Raw genomic sequence first — 22,759 nt, 5'->3', positions numbered from 1 at the left:
CCTGCCCTTTAGAGACTGCCTGTAGACTGTGCACTGTCAGGCTTTCCTGTCCACAAAGGCTTCTCCCTCTCAATATTCTTGCTGCTAGCAAGTCAAACACTCCCAGTTGTCCGGAAAGGACCTCTTGTGGAGGCCCTTGTCTCTGTGCCTGTTGCTCTGAGCTCCCAGGCTCAGACACATGAACGCTGGGAGTGCCAACCAGGCACAAGGATTTGTACTTGCTAACAAGTACTGGAGATGCTGAAGCTGGGTCATGTGTTTCCGGGGCTGCTTGTAGCATCTCCTCCCCGCTTAGCACGCAATGATGAGACTGCGGAGGTAACTGTACTCTGCAAACCTGCTGCCTCCGTGCCGAAGACCCGGAACCGGGCCGCGGCCCAGAGGCCGGCTGCACTTGCACGGCGGCGTGCGACCGTTACGGCGGGCAGGGGCGCGCCCCCCGCCCCCCAGCCGGCTCTGGGGTGAACAGCAGCACGGAACCGCCGCGGGGCCGCGCCTCAGAGCAGCGCGGCGGCCGCTGCCCCAGGCCGGAGCCGTGACCGTAAGCCCCCACCCCCGGCGCCACGCTTCCCGCGCCGCCAGCGGTCGCTGACGGGAGGGAAACTACAATGCCCAGCGTGCACCGCGCTCTCCCGCCCGCGGGCAACCGCCTCCCGCGACTGCGCACAGGCCCGTGCGCGGAGCATGCTGGAGCTGGTAGGCAGCGCACTGTATGCCGGGAGCCGTAGTTCGAGCGCCTCTCCCCTGTAGCTCGCCCCACGCGCTGGGGCAGGTGAGGGCGCGCGCGGATCCGGAAATGTGTTTGAAGCGGGGGAGGGACTTAGTGCTCTCTCCTTCGCCGGAGTGGGAAGACGTGGGCGAGAGTCTTCTTTTTTTTTTTTCCTCCCCCTTTCTTTTCTCTTCTCTGATTCTTTCCCCTCCCTCCCACCCTCCCCCCTTCCCCCACCGTTTCCCTTCTCTCCCCGCCCCGCGCGGCAAGTCCCGTGCGGCGGCCCCTTTAAGGCCGGCCGGCCGGGCGCGCGGCGGCCTGCGCCTGCGTGCCAGGGCCGTGACCCCGCTCCCCGTCGGCGCCGCTGGCGACTGTTGAGGGTCCCGCGCCTCCCCCGCCCCCTCCCCTGCCGGGCAGCGCGCGGCGCCCCGGCCCCGTTACCGACGCGGCGGCGGCGCGGCCGTTGCCATAGCGACCCTTCCCGGGAGCGGCCGCCGCGGCCGGCACCATGGAGGGGCCGGCGGAGAGGGGCGGCGGGCCCGCGGCGGAGGATCCCGCGGGGGTGATCGCGGAGATCCGGGCGCCGGGCCCGCGGCCGCTGCGCCTCCTGGAGTGGAAGGTGTCGGTGGGGGCGGCGGTGCAGATCGGCTCGGTGCTGGCGCTCTGCGCCCCGCTGCCGCCGGCCCCGCGACCCGCCGCCCCGCCGCCCGCCGGCGGCGGCGCCAGCACCCGGCCGCAGCGCGCCGGCCCCGAGCGCAAGCTGAAAGCGGAGCGGCCCGGCGTGGTGCGGGAGCTCTGCGCGCGGCCCGGACAGGTCATCGCGCCCGGGTGAGTGCGGGGACAGCGCCGAGCACCGCGGCGGGGGGTGGTTGGGGAGGAGGGGGGACGCGGGGCGGGCAGCGCCGAGCACCGCGACGGCGGCGGGCCGGTGCTTTCCGGCCGCCCGTCTTCGGGCGCCCGCGGCTGTCGGGCCGGGGGGGCTGCGAGGCCCCCCGGGGCGGCGAGTGCCTGGGAAGGCCGCCCTGAAATGCGGCTTTCGCGCTTCTTCCGTAAAAAGCCGAGAGTTGGCTCCCCTCCCCTCCCCTCCCCGCCCTGCCAGGGTCCTGAGCTAAAAGATAAAGCCCTTGTTTTCTGCCTCTTGTACCTATTAAACCCCTTCGTTTATCCAGAGTAGCTGTAATTGTCACCCTCTCTTGTAGTTATAGTCGCAGTAGTAGTTGTTACCCTCTCTTGGCCGTATCCTGCAATATGCTGTGCCCCATACAGTCAGTCGGGATCCATTCCCAACCTGTGCGGGTGGGGCAGGGGAGAAATCAGCATTATATTCGTGATAGCTTCCCGTGATTGCAGATGCGAGCAAGGTGATGTTTAACAGCAGCATTCTCCTGCGTTTAAGCTTTGCTTCCCCTTCATGATGATTGATGTGGATTGTAAAGGTTAGTCCACTGTAAGTGTTTGATCTGTGTTTCACAGCCATTTAACTTCTAGCAAGAAAAGATTTATCTTGTGAAGTTTTATGTTGAATGCGGAAAACAGTCGTGTAAGGGGGAGGCTGGGAGAGGTGTGGAGGTGCAAGAAATCATTCTCTATTTCATTGTTCCAGAATTCAGTACTTTGCTGTGAACTGTATTTTCAGAGAACTGAGCATCACCTTCATGGGTTTCGCAACTTTGTGAAAAACAGCTCTTACTAACAAAACTAATTGGAGATATTATTCTCAAGTTTGGCAGTTTACTGTTTAGTTTGTGCAAAACTCGACTACTGAAGGGATCATTTACTGCTTAGTAAGAGGGATTTTAATGCTGTATTAGAAAAACTTCAGTTACTAAATACCATATATATAATGCTGGCAGCCCAGATGCTATTAATACTATAGATGTTTTAATGCATGAGACCTCACAAATGCAAACTAGATGATGAATTTGAATTATTAAAGGAGCAAGGGGTTAAATGCCAGATATTTTCCATAGTTCAACAATGGCTTTGTCTTGATAAGATTGCATATTGGTTAACTCACTTTTAAACTCTTATAGGGCCTCTCAGATTTCTATGTTAAATTGGGCTAATAGCTTGCTACCCTGCGCTTCAAGCAGATTTCTTTCTCAACAGGAAACCATTGAAACCCTCTACTTCCTCTGTTTTATGACAGCAAGTTATTTTCTTTTATTGCAGGTCTCTTTGTTCTTGGGTGGGTACAGCCAGGCCTAAACTTTCTTGATTGAAAACCAGGAGTATATGCAAAACATCTGTTTACAGAGGCATTCTCAGAGGTTTAAGAAAAACACTGAATTTTTATCAGTCAGTAATATGAGATGATACAGAGAAGATAAAGCTGTGTTTTTCTTGCTTCTGAGAAGGTTTTTTTTTTTTCCCTGCAATAAGACCATGGCTTTCCCTCTGTGCTACTCTGGTGTTCAGCTCTTGCCTCTGGTGCAAGGTGGACAGTCCTTTAATATCTGCTTTAGAACACGTTTCACAAATGCTAACTCAGACTAAAAGTGTCTGAAAAATACACGCTAAAATTTTAAAACAGTGTATGTGTGATGAAGTTCATCTTGATAGTGCTTTGTGGAAGAGCTGATAAAGTTGGCCTGTTGTGTTTTCATTATGTTGACTAAGCACCTGGGAAAAAAACAAAAGCAAGATGACTTTAGATAGTAAATGTAAACAATTGAAAATTATGCTGGGACTAGCATAGCAACATTTTACCTTTGCTAAATGTAAACTTTAGGACTTGTATGCACAAATTTTTATGCAGTGCCTGTGTTGGATTTTTTTTTTTCAACATAGATTCACTTGATGATAGCTTGCTTTGAAACATTTAGAAAATACTATTCTTTTGCTGTTGTGTTCGTGGCTTCCTAGCACACTGTCTTACACGGCTAGAAGTTAGCTTCCTACTATTGACTATGGCTAAACTTTGCTTTTCTGGAATTCTGAATTTTCAGCTAGCATTCTCTATTGCAGGCTGTAATGGTAGTTACTGGGAAAATGTAAAAGAAAAGTCCAAGCGAACAGACAGTGAAAGGATGTCCTGAGGGTAGCAGAGCTAGCTCAGCAGTGGGACACAGAAGTATAGCAGTTGCTTATGGGTCGCATGATGTCACTAACAAGTTTTCTTTGTGAGCATTAGATCTCTTGTCTGTGGCTTCCCATTTGTGGAATGGGAATAATAACATTTTTGTACCGATCAGCAGCATTTAAAAGTAAATATGTGTTAAGGTTGTACAGTGTTAAAATACAGTAGTGATAAAGGTAATAATGTAGAAATTTTTTTCCAGTGTTGCTAGAGGATGAATTTTTTTATCCCAACTATTCATGGTGGTAGGTGCCATATGCTGCCTTCAAAAGAAATCTCATTGGTCAGTTTAGCCCCTAACTCACTATAAACTAAAGATGCATGCAAATATTTCAGCAATATTTCAACAATAAACACTGTAGGAAAACTTCCTAATCCAAATATTTTGCCTTTTAGGTAGAACATGAGAAGGTAAATGGATTAGAACTTTTTCTTTGAGGATAAATAACATAATTGACTAAATTTTTATTATGTCAGATTTGGTCATTTCTGAAACAAATTACATCTTGTAGCACTAGTTTCTCCCTCTTAGGAAGATATGTTTCTAACCTTTCTTTATTTTCTGTTAAAATCTGACATGGAATAAAATCTATCAGTATATGAAAGTGATGTACCATACATTTAGCACTTAATTTTCCTGTAGTTTGATTAGCCACTTTTTGACACTGGTGTTGGCTGAAGCAGTCATTCCCTTCTTTCTGCTGTGCATTGCTTTGGCAAAAACAGTGGCATCACTGATATGGCTTGGGGAGGGGGAAGCTTTACATCAATTTTCCAGCAGGAACCGTTCCCAATCCAGTCTGCTGTGTTGACGCACAAATGACTGTCGGCACAGTGAAGAGGATGGCATGGGGTGGGGCTGACAGCCTGAGGCAGGCAGGAGGTGACTGTTACGTATACTAGCGTAGGTAGGCTTGCATCAAATCTCAAACCAGGGCTTGAGAGAGGAAGGAGTTTGACCTCTTAGAACTGTAAATAGCAGGGATGACAGCAAGCAGTTAATGAAAGGTCTTTGATTTTACATAACTTCCATTGCTGGCAGCAGCAACATATAAAATGTCAAGATCTGCTGCCATGCTCTTTATATTATTAATGCTAGTTACCCCAGTTACCCATCAAGTTAATCATTCTGAAGCAGCCACTGGTATGTCAGGATTCTGGGTTGGGGCATTATTTTGTGTTTTATGTGAACATTTACATAAGCGTTTGTAATATGAAACAATCGTTCCCTTTCAGGCCCTAATGATGGGATAGGCTACTTAAATTCTCTTGTATGATTCATGTTAGCAGAATCTTCAAAAAGATTTATTACCTGTACATCTAAGCTGGGCCTTTGTGTCTTCTTACATAGCTTTATTAGCTAAAACTTGTGTTCTTCTGCAGAGCGTAAAATAAATGAGTTGTATCAAAATCTTGTTTAAACATATCTGGATTCTAAGGAAGCAAAATTTACATCTCCTCTTTTAGAGAAGATAGCAAGAAAGAGGAGGGAATCTGTTCCCTAAAACTGTGCATTGTTAAGTGTTGTTACTTGGCATTTTTTGTATCAAAAACTTGATTTTATAAAAAGGATATCTTCCTTTGCTTATCTAATGCCACTAAGCCTGAGGGCTTAGTTTACCACCCAAGATGAGAAGGACATTTAACCCTGGACCCCAGTACCTTTCATCTTGCAGCCTTCAAGGGGAATAAAATACTGATGAATTAGTTTATTTGAAGTGATGACATTTGCAATAAACTACAGAAAAACAACAACTTGCTACTTCTGTTAGACACAAATATTTTCACGATGTCCTGTCAGATATTTAATGAGCTTATTAGAGCCTACAGAGAAAAAGTCTATAAACACTGAGGATTGTTGAGTAACACTTGGCAGTTCCTGCTTGCTACATCTCTCACCTACTTTCTTTTTATCCACTTTTTTTTTTTTTTTTTTTTTTGTAATAGGTTATGGTATGTATCTTTCCAACATGTTTCCTGTGTATTTCTCCCCCCGCCCCCACCACCCATATACTGTGAGCTCTGATACTAAGGAAGCCTGCTTTTTAGCACATGTGTCTTGGGTTTGGTTGAGTTTGATACTGAAAAAGGTCTGAGTTGTAGATAAGGGGTTTCCTTCCTTAATTGCTTTCTTTTTTTCCTCTTCCTAGTTCTCTGGTATCTAACAAGTTGGGAGCTCACGCTGTAGAAACTTCATTATCTCAGAGCATCAAAGTGCTCAGTCAGGTTTAGTTGGAATCAGACATCAGGCTCAGAAGTTACCAGGAAAGGTGGGCTGATGCGCGGTGTGGTTGTGGCAGCCGTGTAGCTCTTTTCATTGTGGCTTCCTTAGGCTGTAGTTTCATGATTGTTTCAGGCTGATGTGAGAGTTGGCTGGAAGGAATGCTTACACATCTGTCTGCCTCCAGCTTGCAGTTAGTTGGATGTTGGAGATGATCTAGCTTAATCTAGCTTGGCCTCTTTCCTTCCTTTCCATCCTTCCCACCCAGTCTCCCCCAAAATAGTCCATACCAATCAATTCCCTCATCTGGCTCATATGCACTAACATGAGTGTAATATGGGGAAAGGAATGACGGAATCATCCTTTCAGCAGTAGGCTGCGTTTAGGTCAGATCAAAGCAGTTGTGTAAATGCCAGTGTAGTTGTTAAGGGGATAAGTAACATGTTCACATCAGGAAGTAACATTATTAAGGTTGCATATTTCCCCTATGGCATTTGGAATGGTAGTCTTTAGTAACACATTACTTTTATCCTTATAGGGCTTCTCCCAAACCGGGGAATTTTCTGTTCTTGGAGTTCTTCCTACAAGTTGGTGATCTTTCTTGAGCTCAAGGACTTTGCCACTGTATGTGGGTGTATGCAGAATCCCCTGGACCTGCAGACAGAGTGAAATAGCTCATTTAACTATTTTGTGCATCCCGTTGTAGATCTACAAATTGGTTATAGTTCTTGAAAAAGGTATATGTTTGTAGATGCCCCGTTGGAAATCCATTTTGCTTTTTCACAAATTGTAATGAATTTTTATTTAATTGCTGTCTAGATGGTTTCTTTACTGCATTTTCAAGCTTTACTTCAGTACTGGAGTTGTTTAGAAAATCACAGACTTTCTAAGGCAAAGTTGTATAGTATATTTCTTTAAAACTGTTGTGTGTTTTTTCCTTAATCTTAAAACAAAAACACTTCTGAAGAGAGAACGTATGTACAAAAATTATGCTGCAGGACTGGGATGATTAATTTTTATGCTGTGCAATACCTGGCCCTTTGAACTGAGAGGGATTCAAGGTAGGAAGGAAGAGGTGAGGGCTTTTGCTTTGAATTTTTTTTAAAAGTTTCTATCTTGACCTAAGATTTTTTTTTTCTTCTGTTTCCTTTAAGATATCTTAGTAATACAGCTTGTGTGCCTACCTGGAGCTGTCTGATTTGGTGACTGAATATTTGCTGTTAACTTAAGGGCTGACCCTAGTAGTGATGCTAGCCATCAGTTTTTTAAAGTCAGTGTTATGCAGTGGAAGATTCTTTTTGGGTGACTTGATAACCAACATTTGAACTCACTAAATCAAAATGAATCAAGTTGTCACTTAAAGAACATGTCTCATAAGAATATTTTGTATCTTTTGTGTAGTTAAAGGTTTAATTAAAGGCTAATATAAGGTCTTCTAGCATGTGTGAATAGTTGAATTTGCAACAGTTGTCTACTAAAGTATACAGGAGAGCAAAATAAGACTTCCCGGAAAATAAGCTGTGACCTATAATGCAATACCACTTAAGGATCTTGATTATACATCTTGTCTAGGTATTATTCTGCTGAACCTAGACTTACAAAATCATTACAAAGGCCTTGGACTTTTAGGGAAGAATATTGTCACTAGCAGGAGAGACTTACTGGTCTTCAAAATGCTTTGGAAGATAGAAAGTTGCTCTTTTTTGGTGTGGACAAGAAAATTCTACCGTATATAATGTGTACTGTGAAACTTTGGTGAGTTTTTCTCACCACTCTTGGCTAGTATTTTGCAACAGTACTGAAATGCCATGTGTTTTCCTACAGAATCTGTATCCGTCCTTGTAACGAAGAAGTGCTTGTTGCCCCAAAAGATGAACCACTGCTTCAAGGCAGTAGAAATTGCGGTGGTCTCAGGCTAGCATGTTCGTGAAAAGAAACTAGCCTGAGTGAGGCACATACACCAGTTGTGCGAGCACACTTCATGTTTTTTGTTGCTTTCTCAGACATTGATTCTATTTAAAGTGAACAAACAAACTAAAAGAAACCAGCCTATTTTCTAAACTTACTATTTGAAAGAGGTTGTTTTACGCTCTTTCCAGTGCAACAGGAAAGGAATTTGCTTTAATCATTTAATGGTACTGAAATAGCAGACTTTTAATTAGGTGATACTGGTTGATTCGTGTAAGATACCATTCATCAGAATTATCAGGATCCTCTTTTTATTTTGTGCATTACTGTGTAAAAGGTGGCAGGTAGATTATTTATAGACACATCTAGAATTTTTTTAGCATGTGACTTCTTAAAGGAAAGGCTAGAATATTGCCAGGCCATTACTTGACTAATAAATCTTTAAAGTGAAAAACCTTTCTCTCGCCTTCCTACAAATGTTTTGAGAAACACTGTAGAATAAGGCACTGAAGGCACATGTTCTGAATAGAAGCGAATAATGGACATTTGTTTGCATTGTAGTGCTTTCTTGTTTAATATTTTCATCTAAACCACTGCAGCATTTGGCTGGTGTGTAAGGCAAAAGGTCTTGATCCAAGCTAAGTGGGGTAAACTGCTTGAATCACCATTCACAGGAGAGAGGGCAGATGAACAGTCCTAGCCAAGGAAGGCATTCTTAAAAGAGGAAGGGAATTTAATTAACCTTCCAGGTAACTTTACAGAAACTTCTAATACTTTCTCTTTTTATGTTGAGCAGCCCTCTAAACAGTTGTGCTCTCATTTTGGAGTAGAATTCTGGTATATGTGATGTTCTTCGGGTGTCCCTAAGGCAAGTCATGTGGCTGCTGCCAAATGTGGAGCTGCTGTTCCTTTGTTCGAACGTAATCTGTATGTAACTTGAGACAGTTTTGGTCATACTTGCTTTTAAGGGTGTTAAAAGTTATTAAATGTTCCTGTATAAATATGTTCATTTGGCTTAACAGGAATTCCAAGAGGAAGGAATAAGCAGAAAGTATCAAGATAAGTGTGCCACAGTGTACATGGGACAGGGTGGAGGGGGGGGGGGAGCTATCGGACTCAAGGATTCTGCATCTTTTCACAAGCCTCTTCCCATTCTTACATTATTTGGAAATAATAGATGAAAGGACCATAATCAGTTAAGTGTCTTGTTCTAAGGCAAAAAATGATCAAAAGTCTGGAAAAGATGTAATGTTCTCTGTTAATATATACAGCTTTCCAAAGCAGAGGGAGAGAGTTCATAAATCTGGGAGAATCTTGTGCACAGGAAAAAGCAGCTTAAAAAGCACACATCTAGCTTTGTTGCCAAGTGTGTTTATGTTAAGCTGTTGCTTTCCAAGTCCTGTTTCTCTGCTTTGGTGTCAAGGCTCTCTTCGTGGTCAAGGAGCTATTTGTTATTTGTAGGTGTTTCTCTAGATGTGGGCCTGCAGGTGCAGCAGGAAAATCAGATCTGCTCAGGTAATCATAGGTGATCTTGGGTGGGGGTAGGGAGGAACACAGTGGTAACTTGCTTTGAGATGTAGGGGAAATTATGTGCCTTTATTTGGAGGGGCAGGGGCTTTGAAGAGGGATACACCTGAAAAGAACAAAAAGGGATCAGAGATGGGATTAGTCAAGGCTGTTGTGACTTTGATTTACAGCAATTCAGCTATGACTGCCATTCTTTTGTAACTGACACCAAAGTCAAAGACAATGGGTGGTTCAATCAGGAAAAGAAAACTGCAAATTTAGGTTAATTTTGTTCTGTCAGTTATAAGTATGTACAATCAGTACTCTGCCACTTCAACCTTTTGGATAAATGCTTAAAGTTTTCAGTTAGGTTGGCCATGTTCATCATATGTCTTAAATGCCACGTGTGGACTTGGATGGCTTAGATTTTTGATTCTGCCGTCAGGTGAATATTACTAACTCATGAACTTCTCTGGAAGTGCAAAATATTAAAAGGCTACATATAGAATGGTTTAAAAAATAGATCCTGGGATAATGTAAGCTTTGTAAGAATACTTGCTTTAAAAAAACAAAAAAACTACTTTAAAGAGCTGTACCATCTCTTGTTCTTCCTCTGCCAGCTTTTGTGAGTGAAGTCATTTCCAGTTTTTTTAAAACCCATACTACTTACTGCTTTTGCCATGTACTTCGCATAAATGGATGTGCTGATGGCAGTGGTTTCATGAAATACTAAATGAGGAGAAATCATAAAAAGAAAAAAAAACACTTCCTTTAGTGTAACTGTAAAAACCGTGAGTATTCATGTTAAAACTGCAAGTATCGTTCTGTTTTTAAATCTGGACATTGTTTTAAAGCTACTATATTTTGACTGGTTTAGAATGCCTTTTCATGCACTGCATAATTCCTACTTTTCTAAGATGTGCTATGTGGTAGAAAGAAGTTGGCTATAATGCAAATTCTGTTTCAATCTGTAACTGGATTAATTAGTCTGATGTTAAGTTCTGATGTTAAACAAGGCCAAGAAGTTGCTGAAGGACACGTTCACTTTGTTGGTTTTACTGTTACCTGTCTGTTTCAAGTTAGTCATCTTAATTAAGAAAATGTAATCATGTGTGTGAACATGAAAGTAATTTTTCATCATTTTGGTCTTGCACTGTTAGATGCAGTTCCTTTAAGGGCTGAAGTTGAATGTTGCAAGTATTTGAGAAGGGTGGCAGATAGAAATCATGCCATGTGACTACTAACGCTATAGTCAGAGAGACAGTATCAGTAGAAACACAAATGCATAAGACAGTAATGCAAATAGTTAATGATAATAATTGGGAGGAGGGAGAAACTACGGAACTACTTGTCACTTCAAAGAATTACTGAGACATGACAGCTTATTTTCTTCTATTATTGTTAGATAGACCACTTAATACTAATGAAACAAGTTAGGAAAAGCATGAACTATTAACTTTGAATTTCATGCGCAATGAAATCAACAGCACATTGTTACGAGATTTTTTTAAGTAAAAGGATTTATTCTTTTGAAGGAATTACATTCTTACCTTTACCTTTTACAAAAAATGTCGTTTACTAAAATCCTGTGACATAGGAAAAATTTTAATGTAAGTGTTCTAAATGCAATAAAAAGCCATTCTAAATCACCTTTGAAAGTGTGACTAGATTTTGTGTGAAAGGGCACTGCGATTCCAAACTATTTTTCTCCTGAACTTTAGGATAACATCATTAGCTTCTAACAGCGACCGCTTGCAATGTGCAAGAAGCTGACCATAGGAGTGTTTGTGCAGAGAGAGAGGGAGCCTACCTCCATCCTTGTAACACCAAACTGTTCTTCAGCAATGGACTGAAATGCAACTTGAAGGCTTAGAAATCAGGCAAATCAAATGCATAGACTTAGTTCATGCTTCAGATGTCTTTTGGATTATAAATAATAAAATCCAGAAACTCTGACCCTAATGTTTCTGCTGGTATTCATGACCTACATAGTACTGTTGACAGTATCTAAAACTAACCAGATATCTTGCCTGAAAAGCAGGAGAATCACTTTTTAGCTCTCCTGTTCTAAAATGTTTTTAAGTTTACACACATTTTTAAGAACTCATAATTGTGAATAGTTTGTTTAACAGAAGAAAGTCCCAATTCCTATCATTTCACATTCTCTTTGAAGAGTTGAGATGATACCTTGAAGTTTGAACCATTCCTCCTAGAAACTAATGCTCATGGCAGTTTTTATTTTATTGTTGAAGTAAATGTGATGTCTGTACTCTGATGTCTGTATCATGTTACAATAGTTTTTTGTCTGCTTTTGTTTTTTTTTAATCAAAAGACTTGCCTTGAGGCCTTTTGGATTCTATGTATTTGAAATACAGCATTGTATCCTCGCTTGCCATTTAGTGTAGGTCAAGGCTTCTATATAGAACTGATGAAGCCATTCATTGCAAAACCTGAAAGGGGCTGTAGGCTGTGGTTGCCTGCAACAGCAAGCGATATGATAGCATGTGTTAGTGTCTTTTTATCATCATTGGTATTTTTAATCTATTATTTAAGGATCCTCTACCTGTGGAAGAATGGTTAAGCGAGAAAGGGCATGATCTCTTAGAAGTGAGCAATCCTGCCTTCTTGATGAAGGGAGGGCCCCGCGTCTATGCGAGCTGTCCTTGAACATTCCTAGACCGTTACAAAAGGGGGAAGACAAGTAGTGGTAAACAAGTCAAGGAGGGGCTAGATCCAGTACATGTCGACAGACCTCTCCACGTGGACAGCAATCCTGTACCAATCATATATCCGCTTTAGGCGTGTGAACAGAGGCTGTAAACCAATCATATAGCTATCGCTAGCACATGTGCTTATTTCCTGTCTATATATACTCTGTAAAAGCTTGAATAAAGGGAGAACGATCATACTCACATTGAGACTCATCGTTACTCCGGGTCCGTCTCCCACTCCGACATCCTTTACCTACTTCTTGGTGGGTATTGTTGTGGGGCTTTTTGTTTGTTTTTAAATTATCAAGTCTGATGGTTAACTATTTAAGGAATTATCTTTCATGGTGATTTTAAGGTGATTAAGGCTCTGCAAAATGCTTGCTATGAAAATTCAGTCCTATGTAATAGAGGTTGTGGTTGATATTACAGTAAATTGGGCTTGATGGCTCTTTAGTGGGTCTAAATGCTGCAGCCACATACCACAAGATGCTGTTCTGCTGTAGGCTAACAAAATGTTGTCAGTGTTTCACAAATCTGAGTAAACTGAACTGTAGAGGTAGGCTTTTAATTGGACATGGGTTCATGTGTCTGCCATTCTAGTCTTGCAGCAGCTGCTAAAAGATTACGTAGTCATATTTGATGCAGATTGTTTGGATGATTCAATAGTACTTGGTATTAATAAGCATGGATCTGACATATGTTCATTTGGTGTTTGTACTGCTTTCCAGTTTGTCAACAACACTCTCCTGAACATGCTGCAAAACCTGTGCAGCTTGTGTTTAGTTGTACAGTGGAAGACTACTTCATTTTGTTGCGTGATTACAGTTTTACTTCTAATGCTAATTGCAAAGGCATATGGCATTAGGTTGAGGACAGCAGCTTTAAGTGACTACAGTACCCACCCAGGTATCCAAGACATCTTTCTTTATCCCAAACTGATCTGAGGAAATCTGGAAATCTCTTGGCTTTTGATAGATACTGATGAGATATAAACAAGTGCAGGGCAGCAAATTTATGGCTTGTAACTTTTGTCTGTTTTCCCATTCACGCATTTGGCAAATTGCACCGTATATTTTCTATGTTGATGCATGGTGCCCTTAAACAGGCTGTGTTAAGGGAATACATAAATGGAGATGGAATAAATAATGGGGATGTTAGAGCTAGTCCTGAAAAAATGGGTAAGATAAATGCTAACAGGAGTAGCCTGGTTACTACTGGGGATACAGGTATGTTCCATGAGATAATGCGAGTTGCTGAAACTACCTCAGTCCTCCCCCACTCTTAGCCTCACGCTTACACTGTTGATCTTGTCCCAGCCTTTGGGACAAGAGCCTTGTTGGACCCTTCCATGAGTTGCTTTGAGCTGCTCACCAAACCCAGCAAGAAACCTGGATAGGGCTGGTTGGTTCTTCTACCCTCAAGTTACCAAATCAGTCATTTCAGGAAGTGCCAAAGCTGGGGTGGGCTTTCGGAGGAAGGGTTGGGGTGAGGAAAGAGAAAGTAAAACATTCCCTTTCTTTGGCAGCAAGCAGTTAGGTGAGCTATCTGTAGAAGAGGAGCTGAGGTGTAATGCAAGGCCATGGCTAGCTTACTCTGCCTTTCAATTTACACTGAGTAGTTCTCAGTGCTTGAGGAAACTAAGGTAACCTGCCTGCCACCGTGTTGTGCTGCGTGGACACACCATTAAGGTACAGTTCTCTGTAGAGCTATCTTATGGCCACTGTGCTCCTGCGCTACAGTTGGCTGACCCCACAGGCTGTAGTTAGAGGTTCTCTGTGATGAAGATAGTTCAAGAGGTTCTTGCTCTTGTACTGTTTTTACTGCTGAAACTGTTAGATCATGCTGGAAGATCAGATTTAAAACACAAAGCAAACAAAACCTTTGGGGGTTGACTTTGTTTTGGGGAAAGCGGGGATTTCTTCACTTGTTCGTTTAAAATATGCTCAGTTCAGTGATCCAGTTACCAGTTTGCTACAACCAAGAAGTAGCAAACTGTAGCATAAATGTGAGAACCTTATATGCTGGCTTTTCCACATGAAACCATAGCCATCATTGTGTTTGATACAAATGTCTTATATTTTGATTCAGCGCTAATGACCAGGCCTTAGAGTTAGCAAGGGCATTGACTTCATCTATTAATGAAAGCAAAATGCTCATATCAGATTTCATGAAAGGTTTTGTTGTTGTTGTTGTTCTTTTTTTCCTTTTTTCCTCTGCCTCATGCTGGTTATTGGAAGCAGATACTGTTGAAAGTGTGGGGTGGGGGGGGGGGTTTCTTTCCTTTTTAGAAATGGAAGTGCTGGGAGAGCAATGACAGGCTTATGGTCATCTACTGCATCCTGAGACCATTAGTATGATGTTTGTTCATATCTGTGATTGTTGCAACAAAAAAATTTTTTTGCTATAATGGCACGAATAGTGTCTCTGTTTCTTACGAGCACATCTGGAAAGAATGTGTATAAGATCATAGAGTGGGTTTCCTTATTTACTTGTTCAAGTTTCACTTAAATCCCTTTGTACTTCATTCCTTGAAAGAAATAATATGGGCAGTCCACCTAGCTATCCTGTTGCAATGCTTTGGCTGTCAGAGCGGGGACAGGTATTGGAGGAAGAATGATCTGTCCATAAAAATTAGTGTGCTGTTCAGTCTGTCTGCTCTTCCCCAATGCCTGGCTCGCTTGCACAGTCGTGACAGTTTGTAAAACTTGAAAAAGGGTGCTTTGTTTTTGTTTTTCTTTTTTTTTTTTTCTTCCATCATTTTCCTTGAGAATGTTAGTATTGAATTAGCCAATGGTCTCTGCCTACCACCACGTGGGTCCCTAGGAAACTTAGGGAGAGAGGTGAATGCTATTAATACTGCCAGCAGTAGAATTCTAATTCCTCAGATTTTGAGGAGGTCTATTTTTTCTCTCCAGAAATGGAGTAGGGAGTGGCTCTCTTCTTTATGCAGGTTTCACTTGTGAGCCATGAAAGAGAGCATGCAGAAACCTGAACCCCTATTTGGTTTATGTAGCCATGTAAAAACAGACAGGCACAGTTCAGAGCATTCTTGTCTGATAACAGTCTTGGATTTTGGCCGTTATATTTTGAAAATCCCTCACCTCAACAATTAAAAGGAATATTTCCAGTTCTCAAATTCCTAAAAGCCATTTTACTTGATTTTCATGCTTATTCTTACGCAGTGTATTCAATTTTAGTAAATCTGCTTTTTAGTATACATTTAAAACATACTTGCTAAAATGTAAGTGGGTTAAGATATTTAAGAATGTGTAAACCTTAGCAGAATTCAGGCCCTCTTTCTGCGTTGTTATAGTTTGGGTTTTTCCCCCAGCAGAAACCTGATTAAGAAGCTGTCAGGGCTTGACCATCTTGGTTGTAAAGTACAGGAGAACTTGTGAGCACTCTAGATTTTTTTCCTCTGTCCTTTGGTTTAAACATTGGAGTGGAGAACGGTATGACAGAGGGTTTTGTGTCATGTACTTTTTAATTCTAGCAAGCATTAGAAAATTAGATGTTCTGATCATATTTAAATGCACACAGGCGAAACAGATATGTAGTGCTGCTGTTTAGTATATGACAACTTACACAGGTGCTGTTCAGAAACAGTATCAATGAATTCTTTAATTTAGAACTGTAATTTTATTACAAGAACCTCTGCTCTGTTTAGATCAACGGACAAGAACATGTGTACCTACACATGAATGGAAACTGGTGCATGTTCAAATTTAAATCTTAGCTCAGCTCAGGAGTATGCCGGCCCCTCCTGTAGCATGCTTGGCATGTTGCATTGTTAGTTTAGATGCAAGGGAGAGAACGCATGTGATGTTCCGGCTTTTGAAGAATGCATGAAAAGGCTTTTTTTTTCCTGAGCTATTGAAAACTGATTAATTTGGGATAAGTGAGGATGCTTAGTCATTACAAACTCTTACACACATTTTTATAGCTTGTATTAGCTTTTCAGTCTTTCAGGTGTCTGTATAATTCCAGGTTTCTTATACACTGAACAGAGATTAAACATAGCAATTCTGACATGCCCTTGAGCATGAGCTGATAGCCATGCAATAAGGAAAGAATTTAGAGATGGACCAAGGTAGAGAAAAGCAAAACAGACATATTGTAACAGAGAGGGGAAAAATGAAGAAGTAGTGCAAACATGGAGATGAGAACTAATTAAGTGTTGAAAAGCATCAAAAGTAAGAACTAAATAAGCATTTAATAGCATAAAGGACTGAGAAGAAGGGCCACGAGAGCAGCGTATCTCTTGTGCTATTCTTGTGCAGCCTGATTGACTGCTTATTATTTATATTCTATGAAATACAAATATATGTTGTATTAAACGAGATCTGAAATGATTACACAGGAAGAGTAGGTGTAATTACTAGGCAAAGGATGAGTGCCAGTGAGAAGGGAATAGGTCTGCACTGTTGTAAATGAGAGTACTAGTAGTATGATGACTTACTAAGATTTTTCTTTAAATACATTTGACCTGAATCTAATTCTTTTCTTCAAAGAGAAGGAGAAAAAACCCAGCATGTGCATCAACTGCAAATTTGCTGGTACAGGCATCTGTCTTCCAGTTAATGAGAAGCATGTGACATGCTGGAAATAAGCAGTTATGTGTGTTGTTTGAAAGTGGATTTCTTGGAATTCCCAAATGCATAATAGTCTAAAATACAAATGAGAGATTTGAGCATGGAAAACAGTTTGTTTCTGTTGGTGTTATCTGCTTGTTGTGATGGAGATCTGAAGCCAATTAATGCTTCAACCAGCCTTCAATCAAAGCTACAAACAACTTACGAAAGAACTTGGATTTATTTTGGCTATTTTTTAGCTGTAATTTTTTAGCTTTTTTTTTTTTGACTTTTTTATATTTCTAAAATATTAGAGAGGTGCTGCAGCCCATGGTCATAGAGCTGGGGAGGTTTTTTAGTAGCTGAACTATATCTACCTATTAGAGCTTAAAAAAAAATGGCATAGTCTGTTGGGATTAACTCATTCAGTTGTATTGAAAAAAATGCAAGGTGTCTCATGTAATGACTGTTGAAGTAATTAAAAGAAGCAATGGTATTTTCAAGACCATGAATTTTGAGAACTGAATTTGAACAAAGGAGTACTTTAGCTGGATCAGTCATCTGAAAAGTAGACTTCACATCTTCTGAGCAGTTTGGAATAGTAACTGTCACACTTCTGCGTTTCAGACTCTAAATTTCTGGTTGGTTTTAGCTGTTGTTTGTAAAAAGAATAAAATATCCTTTTGCACATCTTTATTTTAAAATATGGCAATCTGAGGCTTAAGCATCTGTCAAAAATTAAAATAACTTTTTGAGAAAATTGAAGTAGTATATGTTCCTGCTGTGGAAACAAGAAAATAATAAACCAAGATGAAATCACTCAAGCACTCAATACTTTTCGCGCTTAATTTTCATTACTCCGTAGCTCAGTAGCATGTTAATGGAGGGTTGTATCTAATTCAATGTAATCTGTTGTGTCTGGACAAAGACTGCTCCTTTTGTTAATACACTGAAGTTCTTTGCAAACTAAGGTTAGAAACTGACCTTATTACATATTCTGGTGATGTTTAAGTGTTAAATAGTTCAAATCAAATACTTCCTTTTTTACATTTTTTTGGTGCAAAAGCATACATCTTGGGCATCTGGTTCAGAGCACTCAAATCATAACCAGAAATTATTCTGTCAACTCTGTTTGCAGTCATTGACCTAGGTATCTGAAATGAACATGCAATAACTACAACATATGTGTTTTTTCAGGGGAGTCTTGGTAAGACTGGAAGGATGTAGCCATCCTGTTGTTATGAAAGGATTGTGTGCAGAATGTGGCCAGGACTTGACTCAGTAAGTATTCTCAGTTTTTTTTCCATTTTGCACTAATTCATGATTAGCAATTCAAGCTCTCCTTCTCTCATTCTCTTCCTTCTCTTCTCCCTTCTGAGCCTTAGTAATCATTGTGGATCTTTCCTATAAGAGTTACTGTGAAGTTGCAGATACTGGTAGGAAGGGAGGACAGTATTCATACTATCTAGCATAAGTAGTTAGTCTCCCTGTGCTAGTTTCTGTAAGGGTGTTGAGAGAGTTTCCTCTAGAAGTTAACTTTCATCATTTAACTGCTCTTTCATTCTCATAAAAAAAGAAAAAAATATCTAGAGATTAGCTAAATTGTTGCTTAAAGTTGAGTGGTTTGCATATTCATTTCTGACCACATTATTAATGGTGTAATAATTTAATGAAGTGTATTTTGCAACTGAAAAGTTGATGCTTGTAGGCAGGAATTGGTGTTGCTTGAGGATAAAGCCAATACATGAAGAGGGAATTGGCAGGATCTGTGCCATTGCTGCCAGGTGGCCAATTTACTAAAGCATGTTAAACATGGAGCACAATCCATCATTCGCAATGATGCTTATTTTGCCACCATGAAATATTTTTCAAATATAGGCTCTTTCTCCTTATATGTTGCTGTTGTCACAGATGCATTGTTTAGAACTATATTTGCTTTTAAATATTACAGAACTATATTTGCTAATAACTATTAACTTAATAACAAGGTGTATGGGTGAATACAGGGCCATGTGGATGTTGAAGGTGTAAATTTGTAATGTGAGCTATAATTCAGCAACTGCAAGCTCTTTCTGTGAAGATAAATGTAGGGTAGCTTACTACCTTAGGCAGAAAAAGTAAAGATCATTTATACAGACATAAATTCTCATCAGTGTATCCTGCTTTGATTTTTATGTGCCCGTAACTGAGGCTGAGAGTTGGAAAGCGTCAAGAGTGATTTAATAAACCTGAAAACTTTATCCTTGCAGGTGTAAATAGCTATGAGGTAAATGTTATATCAGCCTTATTCATGTGACCCTGCCTTTTTATACTGTGTCTGAATGTGCATTTAAATAGTAATTTGGGAGCTAGTTTCTCTCCAGTGATTTCAATTTAAAGCTTCAGAATTGTTTTCAATTTTCTTGTGAGAAGGAACGGAACTAAAGGAATTTAAGTCTTAGGCCAAACAAAACAAATTTGAAAGGTGATTTTTTTTTTTTTTCTTCTCTGCTCTGTGTCATCACTAATGGAGTTGTTAAAAAGACTGTTTCTTATACATATCAAATTTAGTTCAGCAGCTGTTTTCCAAAATGGACTGTTTAGTAGCCTGGATTTTAGAAATAAATGATGCGCGGTAATTTCATTTGAAAGGAAATACTTTGGTTTCGTTTTAACTCCTGCTCCTATTATTAGGAATAACTTTATGTACCTTATAAACCAGTATAAGTAGGCTGAATATTAAATTTTTTATGCAATATGTAGCCCAGTTAATGGTGGGGTTTAACTTCTAATGAAAGGCTGAATGTTAGTATTTTATAGACAAGTATTATTTGGAAAAACAACAACCCGAATAAAAAGTTAGGTTAATGAAGAGTTGGATTTTGCCAGTCCTAGATGAATACTTGATCTGAGGTTTGAATACAGTTGTACCTAAACATTGCTGTACTCCTATTAAACAATTATTTCTTAAGTCTAGATTAATTCAGATTACACAGTAAATTCTGTTTTCTCTATTAGTTAAGTACTGCTCCACTTTGGAGAACTTCAGTTCCTTTTATATGAAATGGCTCATATGTCTGGAGTAGTGTGTTAGGTCTGCTCAGCCTGCAGCAGAAGGTAATTCAAAAGCATCAGTGCTTTTCTTGCTTTAAGAAAAGGAAGCGCGGCCAATTTACTGCCAGCCCTTGCTAGGTGTTAGGCAACATTGCATCCTTTTCATTACTCAGTTCTTACGATTGTTCAACAAATGGCCTAAAAACCAGTTAATTTGTTTTAAATGCTCATTGAAAATGCCATTCAGTGTTACATATAAGAGGTGTTCTGGACTCTGAAACAAAGCATATAAGAGACTTAAAATGTCCATGTTATCTTCGGACAAACAGGCCAAATGAAATATCTGTCTGTTTCTGGATGTCTGTAGTGCTTCCAAACGTTAGACTACAGTAAAAGTGTGTCTCAGTCTGTGTTTGTGTCTTTGTCACTGCCTAAAGGCCCCAAAGTACCTGAATATTCCCCCCCTCCCCCCTGCTTAGGAACTCACTAGTAAACTGCTTGGCACTGTGTTTTGATAATGTGAAAACTGTGTGAAGTTTAACTCTGGCTGTAATTGTGGTACCAAATTTTGTCTTTCATAGCACAGGTACTTGGGAGAATTAAAAGAGGCACTAGTCACATGGGACAAAGCTTATTCTGCTATATTTTTAATCGTAAGCTTATTTCTGGTGAACCAGAAATAATGGATTTAAGCATAGATATCAGAATTCACAACTAATTGATTTGTGTAAGCTGAAAGCTAGTAATACTGTGAAGCTGTGTGGTGTTACTTGGTCAGGTTTCAAAGAATTTCATACTCTACACATACATACATATCTATATCTATATATGTATACACACACACACGAGCACACGTGTAGCGAACCATTCTCTCTGTGCCACAGGGAAATGCATGTGTGGGGATTTTTTGATGTTTTTCTTAAAGCAGCAGTCACATGCAAGTTGCCCTGCAACCAGTAAAGAGCAATTTTGCCTATCAGTTGCTTAAAAATTATTCTATAGGCTGACTTGGAGAAGAGTAGTTAATTGCATGTTGAGTGATTACCCCCCCCAAAAAAATTTTTTTTAATTGGAATGGTTTGGTAACTACATTTAATTTACAATTGTTTCCTAATGGATACAAAACCACAATTTAATCCCAGTGTTCTAATGCCAATAAATACATAGATATTTGTTTCATCTTAGTATAATTTTTCATGAAATGATTCTTTGGAAATGTAACTAATTATAGTAACTTTTTTGCCTTATTTTTATGGTGAACTTCTTTAATTGCTTCATCCCTTTTGTTCAATAACTTGCATTAAAAAGACTTTGAAAGAGCATATTAAACTGAACCAAAATATATCTCTTTATGGTGTCTGGTAGTGACTGGTTTGATATTTAGTGTGTTCAAATTTTCATTGACTAAAGTGTTACTCTCTCTTTTGATGCCTCTTTTCCCCGCATGGTTAGGTTACGAAGCAAGAATGGAAAACAGAATGTGCCATTATCCACAGCAACTGTGTCCATGGTTCACAGTGTCCCAGAACTGAAAGTTAGCTCCGAGGTAAGTACTGTCATGCTTTCTTTATTTGTACCTTTCACTTTAGCTCTGAATTGTAGGAGTTTGCTCAACGTTGTGTATGTGTAAAACAGAACATTTGGCCTCCTTTTGAGGAAAAAATCAGTTGGGGGCAGGGGGGAACATGTTGAACATCAGTAGCCTACTGTTCTTGTGTGCAAACTGATTGTGTCCAGGTTTGTAGTGCTTTTTAAGGCTTTGCACTGAAAAGATGGCACTTCTGTGACAGCAGCCTGGAAGCTTGTTACTTTAATATCATTGGGGGGTTGTTTCGTGTCCAAGAATAGGAAGTTTGGGAAAGTTCAATTTCTACCAGCTGAAATGTGCTCAAAGTTAGCAAAGTCTTTGAAAGGTAGCTTTACCTTGTTTAGTTAGGAACCTTGAAATTGCTTTTTCTAGATTTAGTAAAGCTAGTTTGTTTGCAGCTTACCTCTGTTTTAAATTCCTTTAGTATTTTCAAAGATTCTGGTCTGCTGAGTTATCAAAATATACTTGTTTCTTGTTCCTCCCTCAGTTTCTTTGGAGGAAAAAGCATGTTTATTTTAGCTATAAACATCCCATTTATTTCTTACTGATGCTTTCCAAAATGTGTCCCCTCCCCCCTTTTTTTTTCCTTGTTTTTCTTCCTCTTCAAAGAGGAAGAAGACATTTCCATCTCCACACTGACAGGAAGAAATGTTAGCAGCTCAAAGTAGTCCCCCTTGCTGGGGAGTGTTTCAAAGAGCAGTTTGCACTTCACCCTCAGTTCTTTATAAAGTTCCACTTTAACTTTGCTTTTAAGTTTCACTGACTGGTGGCTAACACTGCAGCATGTTGTTGGAAGTGCCTAAAGTGAACATGAAGTTTAATGCAGTACCTTGAAAGTTTGTTAATATGCATGAGAGGAGAAAATTTTAACTCAAAGTTACTGGAATATAAGGTTTTTAATATCAGTGCTTGGATAGAACTGTGAAATATGACTATTTATAGTGTGAGGAATATATAAAGACATGTTCTTTAAACTTCTGTTGACAGTCATAATTATTTCTGTCATCAGTAGCTTCAATTTAATACTCAACCTAGAGTTGTCAATTGTATTTAATTGATATCATAACTTTGTCTAGTAAATTCAGTAATTTTTTCAGAACTACTGATTAACTTCTCTAGTTTTGTGTACCCTGAAGCTACTGCTAGTTCCTCTCAAGAATATTGGCCTTAAATTACTTGATTATTTATTGTATTTAGGAAGTTATTGTACTGAGTTTATCAATTTTAAGTTACTAGTGTCTCACGGGTCTTATAGAAGACTCTTGGAATACTGAAAAATGGCTGACAAAGCTACCATTTCTACAGTTATGTTCAAGTGTTATTTCTCATGCAGTTACTTCATAGCAGGATATCTTCTTGAGTTAACAATACACAGAAGTCAATAAATCCAGTTTTATTTCTTCTAAGCTAAGCTTAGTATGTGAATCTTTTGT

The 22,759-nt window shown here is 40.2% G+C and overlaps 1 protein-coding gene across 1 annotated transcript in view; it reads left to right on the top strand.

The window, feature by feature from the left end:
* The first annotated feature begins 1,098 nt into the window (after positions 1 to 1,098).
* CTDP1 (CTD phosphatase subunit 1) overlaps positions 1,099 to 22,759 on the top strand; it is a 122,067-nt gene continuing 100,406 nt past the window's right edge. The window contains exons 1-3 of the mRNA XM_067290945.1: positions 1,099 to 1,537; positions 17,903 to 17,986; positions 21,191 to 21,284. Coding sequence (XP_067147046.1) covers positions 1,218 to 1,537; positions 17,903 to 17,986; positions 21,191 to 21,284 — 498 coding nt within the window. The 5' untranslated portion in view covers positions 1,099 to 1,217. The remainder of the gene's footprint in view (positions 1,538 to 17,902; positions 17,987 to 21,190; positions 21,285 to 22,759) is intronic.

Source organism: Apteryx mantelli, chromosome 2 (assembly GCF_036417845.1).
Source record: "Apteryx mantelli isolate bAptMan1 chromosome 2, bAptMan1.hap1, whole genome shotgun sequence".
NCBI lineage: Eukaryota > Metazoa > Chordata > Aves > Apterygiformes > Apterygidae > Apteryx > Apteryx mantelli.
Note: the sequence above shows the minus strand (reverse complement) of the source record. Positions and strands in the feature narration are given on the sequence as shown.